This window comes from Limulus polyphemus, unplaced genomic scaffold, assembly GCF_000517525.1.
Source record: "Limulus polyphemus unplaced genomic scaffold, Limulus_polyphemus-2.1.2 Scaffold844, whole genome shotgun sequence".
In the NCBI taxonomy this organism is placed as follows: Eukaryota; Metazoa; Arthropoda; class Merostomata; order Xiphosura; family Limulidae; genus Limulus; species Limulus polyphemus.
The window spans coordinates 106410-120830 of record NW_013666454.1 but is presented as its reverse complement, the minus strand read 5'-3'; the positions used below and the strand labels follow the sequence as shown (position 1 = coordinate 120830).

At 29.5% G+C, this 14421-nt stretch overlaps 1 protein-coding gene across 1 annotated transcript in view; it reads right to left on the bottom strand.

The window, feature by feature from the left end:
- LOC106460825 (ATPase family AAA domain-containing protein 2-like) overlaps positions 1-14421 on the bottom strand; it is an 89664-nt gene that overhangs the window by 41511 nt on the left and 33732 nt on the right. The window contains exons 9-13 of the mRNA XM_013920569.2: positions 12653-12764; positions 10289-10430; positions 8282-8430; positions 6397-6645; positions 1380-1592 (exon numbers count right to left, since the gene is read on the bottom strand). Of these exons, the coding sequence (XP_013776023.1) occupies positions 1380-1592; positions 6397-6645; positions 8282-8430; positions 10289-10430; positions 12653-12764 (865 nt within the window). The remainder of the gene's footprint in view (positions 1-1379; positions 1593-6396; positions 6646-8281; positions 8431-10288; positions 10431-12652; positions 12765-14421) is intronic.

The following is a 14421-nucleotide window of genomic DNA, read 5'->3' as shown; positions in this document are numbered from 1 at the left end:
TATTTACTTGTGACCACTCAGTGTAATTATTTATTCCAACAGCCTCAGTGTTCTGACCTTTCATATCTGCTTGCTTTTAGTTCTATTACTTCACAGTGGTCTTTAGATACTATACAAGTACCTAAAGACCATTGTGAATTAACAGAATTAAAAGCAAGCAGACATGAAATGAACCACAACAGAAAACTTAGTGTAAAAAAACTGGTCAGGTTACTATCAAGTGACACAGTTAGCTTGAGCTGATTTCATGAATCTTTTTATTTATCTAACCTAATAACTTTCAAATTTTTAAAATTTAGTTTAGTTAAAAATATATATATAACAATAAATAAGAAATATATAAGAAACTTTGGACCTACATTATAGTTGAAGCCTATTTCAGTTTTCAGTAATTTGTACTTGAGAACTTACATCCTTAGCACTAGTTTATTTGTATTATGGTGGTTCTCCACAATCATTAATACTCTTTTTAAAGTAATAAAGGTAATTTAGCAAGTACTAGAACAGAATGCCCTAAGACTAATATAATTTAACTGGTTTTCTAAATAAGCTATAACGATGGTTAAGAAAATCCCATTAGCTGATCAGAGCAGAAAAACACAATCAAAACAATGAAACTAAAACTACATATCTAAATACAGGAGGCAAAATCAAATAGCCCTATAAGGAAACTTGCATTAAAAAAAAAACATTCTTTCTGTTGGTTATAAATAATCAAACAACAACGTTAGAGATAATTATTGACAAATTACTCAAAAGAGAATGATATGGACGGAGTGTGTCATGTGGGCTTGACATTTTTTACATATCACAGTAAAGCATGAAGACTAGGTTTATATATAGTTTATATTCTGACTTGTCAATATTTATAATATGCATTTCTAATTAGTTGGATGCTCAGAAAATCATACAAGGGTAGAAAAATATATACATAAAATGGGAATTTCATAGTACAGAGAAGAGAATGTAACAAGAGAATTGAAAAATAAGAATATATTTAAACATTTCCTTTTGAAATTAATAAATTAAAACTTGTATAATATAAAAATGTGAGTGTTAAATTGTGTTTTGATGCCAAGCTTATTGACATACACTGATGATGTATACTTTGACCCTTCCATATGCATAGGGTTAATATTTAAGTGATGTTAAAAAAAATCTTAAAATTTGTATTTTTCAGTAATGTTATTTTAGTATCAAATTACAAAAAAATACTTTGACAAGTTTCAACTTTAGCCAATACTAATAACTAAATATATTTTCAAACAATACAACAGCTATTACATTACTTGTATTTATGTATTAAAACATTTGTAAGAAGTTTAGAAAATAAAAAGAGGAATTATGTTTGAGGGAAGAGTAAAAGTAGAAATTACAACCTTAATTGTATTCAAGTCAAGCTGAAGTTTTTGCCTTGACTTGTATATCTGTGGGTAACATCTTCGTAATGCCAGTAAAGTAGCTTCTGTACACAGGGCCTTTAGATCAGCACCACAGTAGCCAACAGTTCGAACAGCCAGTTCTTCTAACAAGGAATCAGACAGGACAGGTTGCCAATGCTTGGTATGAATGCGTAATATGGTCTGTCTAGCCTTTGAAAAAAGAAAAAGATAAATAACCTCAAATAAAAACTGCAACTTGCGTAACAATGAACACATCTTTTTTTACCTCTTGAACATAATACTTAAATCAAACTGTTACACCTACTTGAAAAACCACTGTACATAACAAACATGATTTTTCAGACATTTTTATATTTAAATCTTTGTTTCAAATAAGTGTTACATGATAAGTGCATCACCTTGTGCACAATCCAAACATTTTGTGTGAAATATTTTTCCTGGTGCCTTTAACAAATAGTTATGTTGAAGCTTTCAATGTTTCTGATATGGTATTTCTAACATTTTCTAATTTTACAACAATAACTAACATATTATATATCTATTAGCTAAAGTAACATTATACACATTTCTGGAATAAGACAATTCCAAACAGTAGTATGTTTTTGTTTTTTTTAAATTGTACAGTAAAACCACTTTTTTTGAGAAGTGCACAAAGAAATATACAAGTATACTTTAAACTGACCTAAGATAGATTTTACTTGGGTCACTGGGGCAGTCATGCAGTGGAATTCACATAATCACAACACTGTTCCATGAGACTTGCAATACTATTATCACTTTTGATATACTTCCATCTTTGTGTTGAGATCAAGGTTCTTTTGAATAATCAAAAACTAATAATACTTTTCTTTGAATTCTAAATAACAACATGAAATCAAAATCTTCTAAGCCTACTTTAACCAAAAAGAAATGTTTACTTATTTTAAAGCACGAGACTCTTGTCAAGCTTTAAATAATCTTACATCATCACTAAGCTTCTTCTCATCAGCCATTTTCTTAGTTTTATATGCCTACATACACAATTCAAACACTTTGAGTAAGAAATGCTTAATACTAACAACTGTCACAAGCATGTTAAGCAACATAGAAGATTGTTGTTTGTTGTATTCTGTTCAAAGCTACTCAAGGGATATCTAGGCTAGCTGTCCCTAATTTTGAATAAATAGTCTAAAGGGACAGCAGCTAATCTAAATCATCCACTACACACAAGTGGGATTGACCATCACATTATAATGCCCCACGGCTGTATGGGCAAACATGTAAAGTGAAGGTATTCGAACATGCGACCTGTAGATTGCAAGTCAAGTGTCCTTACCACCAAACCATGCCCACAGCATAGAAGAATCTGTGTGACTGAGCGTTCTGAAAATAAGTAAAAAATGAAGTGTTTAACCTTTACAACAAATGCAAATTGTGTTTATAAAACACCTATGTTCCCATTAATGTTATACTGTATGTTTCAGTCCCCACAATTTGGTGATGTAGTAACTGTCCACAAGATTTGAATGGATTTTCTATGTATCAATGAACTTTTGACCTTCACCTTTGACTCACAACCTTCAAAGATTATAAACAGGTTTGAAACTTTGTATTTAGTACCTGTTGTATAAATTCGGTCAGAATTCATCCATCCAATCTTGAGATATCTTGTCCACAAGAGCCAGATGAATGGACGAAAGGCAAACTAAAATGCCTTGCTCTGCGAGGCTTTGCAGTGAGGAAATAAAAAAAAAGGTGCTCTGCTTGTCTACTTATATATGACATGAGAATCTAACTAAATTATAGGCAGTCAGATGCTGCTGTATCCACAGGACAGAGGTTCACGAGTCAGTCTTATTCATTTATATGATGACTTTATGGCCAAAGGTTACAAACAGAATACATTCTCTAATTCTGAATGTTAAGTAGATCAAAGTATGTTTAACTTATTTATTTGGAAATAAGGTCAAACATATTTCACAGCTTATGTATATATATATATATATATATAAATAAGGCTTGTATCCTTTTTTTCTACATTTTAAAAATTAACTAGAAAAGTTTTATGCAATACAAGTATAATGAACTTATAATATAAAGAAAAAATCAAGTTTAGGAATAGCCTTTTTTTTAATCTAACATTCAAGGTAGTAATGCAACTAGTGCTCTAAGAGTTCATTAACATCTGTTTAACTCTCTCTTTATGGGTGCAGTTGAAACAGCAAAGTTCATGACCCCAAATTGACCTTTATAATTTCCATACTATAATTTCAAATATGTTTTGTGTATCTTCAAGTAATTTTGTCAGCTTTCAGTAATTATTAAGCCATTTGTAGACCAAAAAATCAGAATTTTTAATGAAGTATTTTCACTAAACATTTCTCCATGAACATATGGAGTCAAAGTGTTGATGCTCCGAGTGCAAAGTGATTTTCATGTTAAGATTAAAATATACTTTTCTTCTGAAAAATCTCAAATTATGTAATCTCTAAAACTTCCTAAAGACATTTCAACACTTTGTTTTCAGTAAAACTTTATTTCATCTGTTATTTTCTCTACCCTAATTCTATACGAGGTTGGTATAGTTACCCTTTTGATCTTTCTAGAAGGGCTTCAAATTGTTACATGAAACTGCATTTGTTTATCTTAAATAGCTTTAAACTTGTAACAGTATACATCTGTTTATACTTAAATACTAGTGTTTATACAATTGTTTAACCAATATTCACACCACACCACATTACTCTATCAAATTCCATAATGCATAAGCTACTCACGAGCTGCTGGAAAGTGTACCTCATGAAAACTTTTTATTATTATTAGTATAAAAGCCCATCAAAAATTATAGGAAACCATTGCTGAGTGATTTATGAAAATTATAGAATTTAACTAAAAGGAATTTGTCTGTACCTCCAAAATGCACTTACTCTTCACTTATTTCATCAGTTTCAAAGTAATTCTTTAATCACCACATTTTTAGTAAAAACTACACAGAAAAATGAAATGTTAACATGAACAAAATGTGTGTGCACTCTGAAAGAAACTTAAATAGCACTCTTCAGCCTTTTCACTGTATTCTAGGTCAGGAAGTAGAAAACATAGTGTGGACATTCCAATACAAATTTTCAACTCTTTTGACTTTACAAAGGATAAAAAAGATATTTGGAAGTAATAAACATTTATATTTATTAATTGATTTATTAATTAACATTTATTTACCAATTAAAACTTTTTAAGCACTGATTCTATAATGTTAGTAATAATAGGCCTACTTGTATAGTAATAATAATAATAATGTAATGTAAGGTTTAGCTGGAACACTACTCGGTAAATTTTATTTTTCTTTTGGCTACAACTAAATGTCATAAACTTCTGAATTAAAACTATTTTGCAGTTATATCAGCAAAGTTAGCAAAAAAATAAAGAATAAAAACCAAATCTTTCTAACAAGTTTTGTTTGTTTTTAATTATGCACAAAGCTGCACAAGGGCTATCTGTGCTCTGCCCGCCATGGGTATCAAAACCCAGTTTCTAGCATTGTAAGTCTGCAGACATACCGCTGCACCACTGGGAGGGGGGTCTTTCTAACAAATCAACATGAATATTGAGCATTCAACATAAGGACCATAGTTGGCCTAAGAACAATCAGATGATAGTTTTTTTTGCTAAGGAATGATGTATATTGTTGAGCATTAACAAAAAAGGAGCGTGAAAGCATTCACGACAAAGTGACAAAAAGAATAAGTTAGTGATTACTATTGTTCTTTATTCTACCCAAACTAACCTAAAAATTTACAACATTTTAATTACTTTTATAATAATAAATCAAGAATATACATGACAAACAAGAAATAAAGTAGTTACTTGAGTTTTTGAGTCTTCTTTTTCAACTTTTTTTTATACTAATGAGACTATTACACTATATAATTATTCAATTAAATAATGCACCAAAGAACACAGAATAATAACATGCAAAAGGCAGACTACATCTCATAATTATCAAAATTTTTCTGGCTTTATAACTATGCAACAAGAGCCATTAAAATTTCAGCTAAGCCCATCGATGTGTTTTGCATGGGAAATAAAGTTTGAACTGAAAATAAAATAGAATATATAAGTCATTTGATAAGTTAAAACCTTTACTTTCTTTTAGTTATAAATAATATAGTACTAAACGTCAGAGAGAACTAATGGCAATTTCTGAAAGAAAGGATGTGACAGGTGGGTATGGCAAGAGTGGTTTGATTTTCTATTTGATGGCTATGTAACTAAATAAGACTGAAGACTATAAAAATTATGCTTTGCCTGAGTAATGACAAAGTAATTTACATTACATTTTGTTCTTCTTGGAGAGGTGGTAAATAAATTAGAGAAGAGGGGATGCCTAAAGAGAAAATTCAATACTAGAGGAAATTCAGGATATTTTTGAAATAGTTTTATAAAATGAAGAACTTAAAACTTGTATATTATTAAAATTTGTATTATTAGTATGTTTTTATGCCAAATTTATTTGTACACTATGATAAAAAAGTAGTTTAAATTTTGAATGTAACTCACTAAACCTCATGACATGCAGAAAAAGATACACGTAGTGAAAATGTAAAGCAAAGATTAAGATTAAAAATCATAATTTAAGTTTTTATACCTCACTATATTTTAATGGTTGCTTTAAAGGATAAAGCATAAGTTAATAATTTTAAGTGTGTGTGATAAAGCAGAAAGTTTTTAGACCATCAACTATCTGTTAGAGTTTGGGTTGGTTTTATGGATCTTTTCACACAAAAAATTCTTATTTTTGTATAATTATACAATATTACTCACAATGAAAACTTAGCCACAAATATAGCACAGTGAGTCTTATTCACCTTAATCATGTAATAATAGACTGTTTAACCTTTTATAAATATTACTTGATAATATCTCAATTATTATTATTAAGGTAAATTGTACCTAAATATTGTCAATGACTGACATTCAAAGTTTTATTAAAGATAGTAAAAGAAAGCAAACAAACCTCCAAAGATGGCAATCCAAAATGAAATTCCCTGTCAAACCTGCCAGGCCGACGCAAAGCTGGATCAATTGAGTCAATACGATTTGTGGCACCAATGACAACAATCTCTCCCCGGTTATCCAAACCATCCATTAGAGCCAGCAATGTGGAAACAATAGAGCTATGTATCTGATCCTGTCTGGTAGACCTCACAGGAGCTAAACCATCAATCTCATCAAAGAATATGATTGATGGACGCATTGAGTAAGCCTGTGAAGAAAAAATCAAAATTACATTTTCATAAGCACAAAATACAAACAAACAGTACATCTTATTAAGCATACAATAATACTTTGAATTACTGGTAGTTATGAAACCTGAACAAACACTTATTTCAGTTAATAATTAGCAAACATTAATTTAGATTTATACATTTGCAAACTTTAAAGATTTAATAACTCTTAAAGTTAAGGAAGTTTTTTTAAAGCTTTTTTGAAACTACAGATATGTAGTCTTTGATTTTGATTTCTTTGTTTTATAATTTTCAAGCAAAGTTGTCCCTAATATTGAAATGACAGACTAGAGGAAATACAGGTAGTCAAGAGTAGAACTGGACAAGTTATTCAATTATGTATAAACGATGATTATATTAATTAATGTCATGTACACTAATTGACTGATCAATTATTCCAACAATCAGTTAATTGAAAATTACAATCAAATCCATTGTCAAGTTAATAATCAATTAATCAAAATTAGGGTTTCTCTTTATTACTATTTTTAATTATTTCAAATTTCGTTTATATTGTTTTGTTTTAAGCACAAAAATACACAATAAGCTATCTGTGCAAAACATAGGGCAAAACACTGGGTGGGTAGGGGGTGGGGGTTAGAGGAGACTATTGGGACAGTGGGTTGCCTCTGTTACACGTGGCAGAAAGCATTGAGAAGCAAGCATCTCCTCTTTTATTTCAATTCAGTAAGTCTTATAATACACTTTAAAATCTAAAACTAAGCAGCAAATTATTCTCTATTAACACTTTACAAACCCAGAAGTCCCTGTATGCAATTCATTTTAAAGCTGATTTTCTTTACTTATTAACTTGCAACAAGCAAGGTGAAGAATCGTGCATATCCCTTATTGGTTGCTGAAATTTTTGATGACTAAGAAAAATGGCACTTTTCGGCCATAAAAGAAGATAAGCAGGGAGCTTAAGCCCATCCAAACAACCATCTACGAATGTCACTGCTCTGTCAAATTTTAGCCTTATTTTCTTCACATTAATTTTGTTTCAGCTTAGGTAGTTCAGGAGGGGGTTCGTGATTCAAGAGTTTTAATTTCCAAAGTTGCAAAACTTGGTCACCTTATCATGGTAAAGCAACTAATGTTACTTGCCACTAATTTTAAACTGCCAATTAGTGGGAAGGCATGTGGCTGGCAGAACCGTGCTACCAACCTTTTTTTTCTGGTTGTATATATCAGTTTGAGTTTGAGAAACACTTTACTGATAGATTAATCAAATGTAATCAACAAATGGGGCCATCAATTAATTGATTACCAAATACCACTGATCACCTAGATCTAGTCAAGTACACCCACTTACCAACTAGTGGGATTTGACTATAATGCACTTATGGCTCTAAAGTACAGTGATTTTTGTTAACCCACAGACCTCTCCCAGTACACACAGTCTTTCAACCATTACCTATTTACACTACAAAAACAAAACTATGGTAACAAGAAACTATAGACCAAAGTTTTGATCAGTTCATGCTCCAATTGCATGACACAAATACCATATCTCAAGATATTCTAATACACACTTTCAACTATTAATTTGAAACTAACAAACAAAAATACTTAAGTGCTTTAATTTTAAAAGTATTTTCAAATCTTGAAACTCACCTGATCAAACAATAATCTAAGCTGTCGTTCTGACTCTCCAACCCACTTACTCAAACAATCTGCTCCTTTTCTCATAAAAAAACCAACACGCTTATCTCCTTGACTACATTCATTTGCTAAAGCTCTAGCTACTAAAGTTTTTCCAGTTCCTACAGTAAAAGAATTATTCAAGTAATGTAAAACCTATACTTTTTTTAATATGTAGGATAGAAACTGAAATTAAAAATAATTGTAAAAATAAAAAACCCATTTTTGTATGACAACGATTTCCTCTTATAAAAATAACTTGATTTGAAAAACTATCAATATCCCTATATAAAATATGAATATGAAAATATAAAGAAAAAACAAACATTTTCAATGTAGAAAAAAAGAATATAAATTTACTTTTCTTCAGTGTAGATGGCAAACATGCAGTACTACATTTATTATCAAATATTCAAACTTCATATCCTAATTGTGTGTAAAAATTGGAAATTAAGATGCAATATGTAAAATTTTAAAAGAATAATTATACGATAGCATCACATAAAACTAAACTTTAACTGGCATTTTAACTCTACCTAATATTCCTATCTCTATCACAACAATTTCTAATTGAAATATATTTTAGAATTGATATTATGTCTACTGTAACAATTAATTTAGTATAATTTAAAAAGAAAAATGGATAATATTTTCCAAATTTCCTTCCTGTGCAGTTCCAAGGAAATTTACCTGTAACAATGCATTTATCATATTTCTTTAGCATTTTTCTTCCAATTCTAAAATAAAAACTCGTAACACTATAGTCTATTGAGATTATAATTATTCAGGTTTTGTTCCTCTGCTGTGATTTTCCTTCTGTTTCAGTGGTTTTATACTTGTAGCCCTTTCCCTTCACCCTTCTATGATGTCAGAACTTGTGGACAGAACAATTATTAATAAAGGTTGGCTTTAAAAATAGATATAAGCAATGTTTAAGTAAAATTAGATAGAGCAGATTATAAAAGATTTACATCAGTGTAAAGTGAACTAAATAATAAATTATGATTTTGTGGGAAAGAAACAAAACTAACTCCAGTAAGATGAACAAAGAAATCTAATGGGAAGTTAAAAAGACCAGAGATCTTAAAATTTTGTAGTTCCTTTGAATGAATGTTCTTTTCATTCCTGTGTTTGAAAGCTACAAACAAATTTTTCTGTCATTTATGGCTCTTACGTGTTCAACAAATCTGTTATGTAAAGCGAGAGATTTTTCTGCGATGTAAAATTCATTGCAGATTTTCCAAGCAAATATATAAGAAACATTTTGTTATCAATTGCTCCTGCATCTTTAATGACACGATTCAACAAAGATGCCAGTGTACCATAGTAGATCACTATCACAGGTACAAATCTTTACTGTCCTTTACAAACAGAAATCCTTGCTGCGGCTAATGATTCTTTTTTTTTTTTTTACTATAAATATAAAGAAGCCTTAGTTAGTTCAAAATTTAAGTCATAAATTAATCATGACACAAGATGGGTATTATGATCTGGATTCTTTATTTATTCCCCTCTAGTTAGGTTTAATTTTGAAATACATTACAATTTAATGTAGTTACTTACAACAAATGTACATTATGTGTAACTCTTTTTATGTCAATATTCAAATAATTTTCACTATAATTTTAGGTTGTTTGCCTACTTCTTATGTCATTAGACAATGATGTTCTTGAATATTTTTTTTGTTTCAATAAACACAACATTACCTATTTCCATACTCTTTACTGGTCTATAAAACAAATTTAAAAGTGTGTGTGTATATATATATAGTCTGTTATGCACTATGATTCTAGCAGCGTAAGTAGCAGGTTGTTCCTGTTGAAGTTGTAAAAACAATAAAGAGTGAAAAAATATTAGTTACTAAACAGAGGCCTGTCCCATACACCAAACCATCACTTTATATACTCAGCCACAGGCATTTCCATAAAAATGATTCTTTGAATGACTTTGTATCGTTACTCAAGTATAAGAAATACTTACCAGGTGGTCCATGAAAAAGTACTCCCCTAGGAGGGGAAATCTTAAATTTTTCAAACACTTCTGAGTACATCAAAGGAAAAAGAACCATCTCTTTCAAAGCCTGAATATGGCTGTCTAGACCTCCAATACTCTCAAAAAATACCTGCAGAGAAACAGCAACATAAGTCATTTTTTCTGTTAACACATAACTTGTGATAAACCATCTGAAATGTTATCGCTCTTTGATCATATTTTTTTGGTCAACACCAAATACTAATGTTTAAATTAGAAAGTGACAACCACAATACAATGTTTTCCCAAGTAATGATGATCATAGTTGGCTGAATGCATAATTCCAGTATGGGGTAACAGCAAACATTATATTTACAATCCCTGAAGATACTTAAAAAATAAACTAACAAATAAAGAAAAATGAAAGAATTCCATTGTTATAACTAATATTTAGGATAATAAATCCTCAAACTAAAATCTACATTCTAATTTCCAGAAAAATTGTCTCAGTCTTATTTAAGCTCAGGGTTCTACATCCAAAACATCATATTTCAAATTAAAAGCAATGTTTCCAATTTCCTCAGGTTCAACTCCACATTTTATGAATAATTCCAAGACGAGTGATTATTTTTCAATGTACAATTTTTTAAATTTTTCCTTAAAAACTCTTCAAATTATTTAATACATTTCTATCTTTTCTTTTAATACCGAGTCTTTCCTCCAGTTTTGTTTCAGTTCAACCTACCCAAGAAAAAAAACCTAGATCAACTTCTCCTCAATCAACTGACCAGCAATTAACCCTTTAAAAGTTTTAATGCAATTGTATGTAATTAGACTTTACTCGTACAACAGGTTTTACTTACTCAAACATGCTTTCAAGGATACAAGTATTTTGAAAATTAAGATAAAAAAATTAGCAATTCCATCTCATTTTTTAAGTGATACATTTGGTTACTGAAAAGTGTTTTTTCTTGAGATGTCTTCTTAACATTAATAACATCTTAATAAATTCCAAACTATCTTATGCAGACAAAGAAGTATAAAAAATACAAACTATAAACTACTGAACTGGAATAATAAGTAAAGTGAGCTCATTAGGCAAGACCAACTGAAATCAAGAAACACCTTCTGTTAACTCTATGGGCACAACATTGGTAGTTTCTACCAGCCCATCTCTGTGAAGCTATACATAGCTAAGTTTACTGTAAATCCACATTTACCAAGTAGATTTTTAAAAAATTTCATAAGCTTTCAGTAAACAGCACCATTGCCACCAAACTGAAAATGATGGTTGAAAGCTTAAAAGAGTGGAAAATAGGCTCTAGCTATTAAATATAAACATGCATGGTTTTGAAAATTGCATTGAAATTTAGGATAGATGGGTGGGGTTTCTGTTGTAGATTGGAAAAATTTACTGATATCTTAGTAAGTGAAGAAGTTTGGACTTTGATACTTTACATTTGACCTTTTAATTAAGAAACTGTGTTAACATTCCTTAGGCATTGTAGATGTTATACTATTGAAACCATACGGACTAAAAGAGGTGTACATTATGTGACAATAAAGTGAAGACAGAAATAACGTTAAATATTTTCCTAAGAAATTAAGAAACTAAAATTTAGATAATATAAAATTTTTTATTATAATCTACATATTGATACTAATTTTGAGATACACTGATAATAACCACGTTTAATTAAATTTTGAATGTAAAATTCACAGAACTGAGCTGAGTTCATAGGGTTAATGAAGTAGAATCGATCTTGTAAAACGAGGCTCTCCCACAAAAGAGATCTAGTAAGTCTAAAGAGGTGTTTTATGCTGTTGTTTAAAATATATGACTTAACTGTTCGAACAAAAACTGTACAATAATTAAAAAAATTATTCAATGTTTCACCGACAGAACTAGGCATGCTACCTTTCTAAATATCAGACTTCAGTTGTTCATAGAGCAAATGCCAAGGATTTCATATCTGACTTAGAAATAAACTATACCATTCAATAACTAACATGAAACCTAATGGTTCATCCAAATCACTGAAATGGATATTAAATGCCAAGACTCCAAAACTATAAAATTAATTTTGAACATTATTCCAATAATAAGCAGTTAACACAAGGGTTTTTATTGTTATGAAAAGTTTATTAAAAGGGCAACTTCGTAACTAATAAGAATATTATTTATTTTTTGTAAAATGTAACACTGAATGTCATAGTATAAAGTACTACAGTAGCATGATTGATAAGATCCGTGAAAAAATTATAATTAACTTATAAACATTTGCTATTAAAGAAAATTTATTAATAATAAGAATAAAAATATAAGAGTGAAAAGAATGTGTTTGAAATGTTTTACTTAGCAAAATTACTCACAGATTTATCAACCTCCATTGGATCAATGTCTGCTAAACTGGTTCCAATCTTGGCTCTGTCTCTCAACACCCCTTTACTTAAATCTTCTTCTGTGAAATTCATTGGTAAACATCTGTAAGTAAAAAAAAAAATCAAACACATAAATAAGGTACTAGGATGTGTACAAATAAAAAATCTATTTTACACTACTCATTACTACGTTTGTTTTCAATGTACAAGTTAAGGCAGTGGTTCTTAAACTGTGGTATGTGTACGTCCCCCCAGAGGGGGATACAAAAATATTTTAAAAACATTTTATTTCACAGGAATTTTTCTTGATATAAAGTAAAAAAAAAAAAAAAAAATCATTCATACAAGTAAAGAGGGGTGAAAAATATTTTAAAAACATAAAAATTAATTGAAATTAGGTTTTAACTGTATTTGAAAAAACAGATCATTTTATAATCGATAATTTTTAATTTAAATGCTTTCATCTTTCCTTTTACCCAGTTCAAGTGCTGAAATAAATTTCTTTTGATTTAGCTTTATATTAATATAAAACATTCTTACATTATTTTAAAATCAAATGTGTATCAGAAGTACACTTCTAGCTCAATGGTCTGACATGTTTAAACACACAGGATTGAGAAATGCAAGATTTCTCCACTTCTGAACACAAAAAATGATTTCTCCTTAATATCAAATGTTGTATCTGAGATTATATAATAATAATAATAATAATTATTATAATAAACAATGTTTATACACAATTCAATTCATTTCACTAGCTAAACAGATAACCTTATCAGTTCATATTGAATGACTTGACTTTCACTATTGATCTTTTTTTTTTCCTTTTTCTTTTTTGCTGTCAACAACCATTCATTCGAAAAACATACAATTCCAAATGACAGAGTCAAATTTGGTAAGGACATTTTAAAGTGTTTTCATGTGTAAGGTCAATGAGTCAAACAGAAATTCTGAGAAACCAGAAGAGACGCGTTATAATGTTACATAAATAACATGCAGAGCACATTTGGGATCTAAAAACTGGGATTACACATGCAGCATGTTCATATCCAGTTCACAGGGAATTCTAGCCATATTTAACAGCAAAAATGATTATAAATGAACAACTTTAAACATAGTAAATAAAAACACACACATTTTGCATATTATTTACATAAAATAAACATTCTATTTATGCAAATATGTAAAACACACATTAAATACATCAAGGGGGCAAATAAAAATATCTGCTAAAGAGATGCTAGCAAAGTAATAGCTGGAGAAAGGTCACATTACTTACGAATTTCAGTTACGTGCATTAATTCACGATATAATTTTATATACAATATTATGTAGTTGAATAAAATAAAACATACAAATAAAGTAGTTTTGCATATATTTCTCGCTATATGAAATTAAATTAATTCTATTGTGTTAAGTTCTTATAAGTATCCAAAATGTATGAATCATTCTACAAGGCTACTGTAACGTCGATAGTTGTAATTTTGTGGCCATTTTAAAATTATAGTTCCGTGTACGTTTCAAAGTGTTATCTTGTATGATATTATCTTGCATGTAATGTTTCGTCATACAAGTTACACTGTGCTGTTATGTTTGCAACAGAAACAAATTCAACTTAATCCTCAATAATTTAAGTACTTAAAACTGAGAATTTTATGTTTAAGAAGATAGGACTCCTTCCAAGATCCCTTTTTCCATAAAAAAGACAACTTTGACTGTAATTCATGCAAATATTAGATAACCAAAAAAAAAAAAAAAAA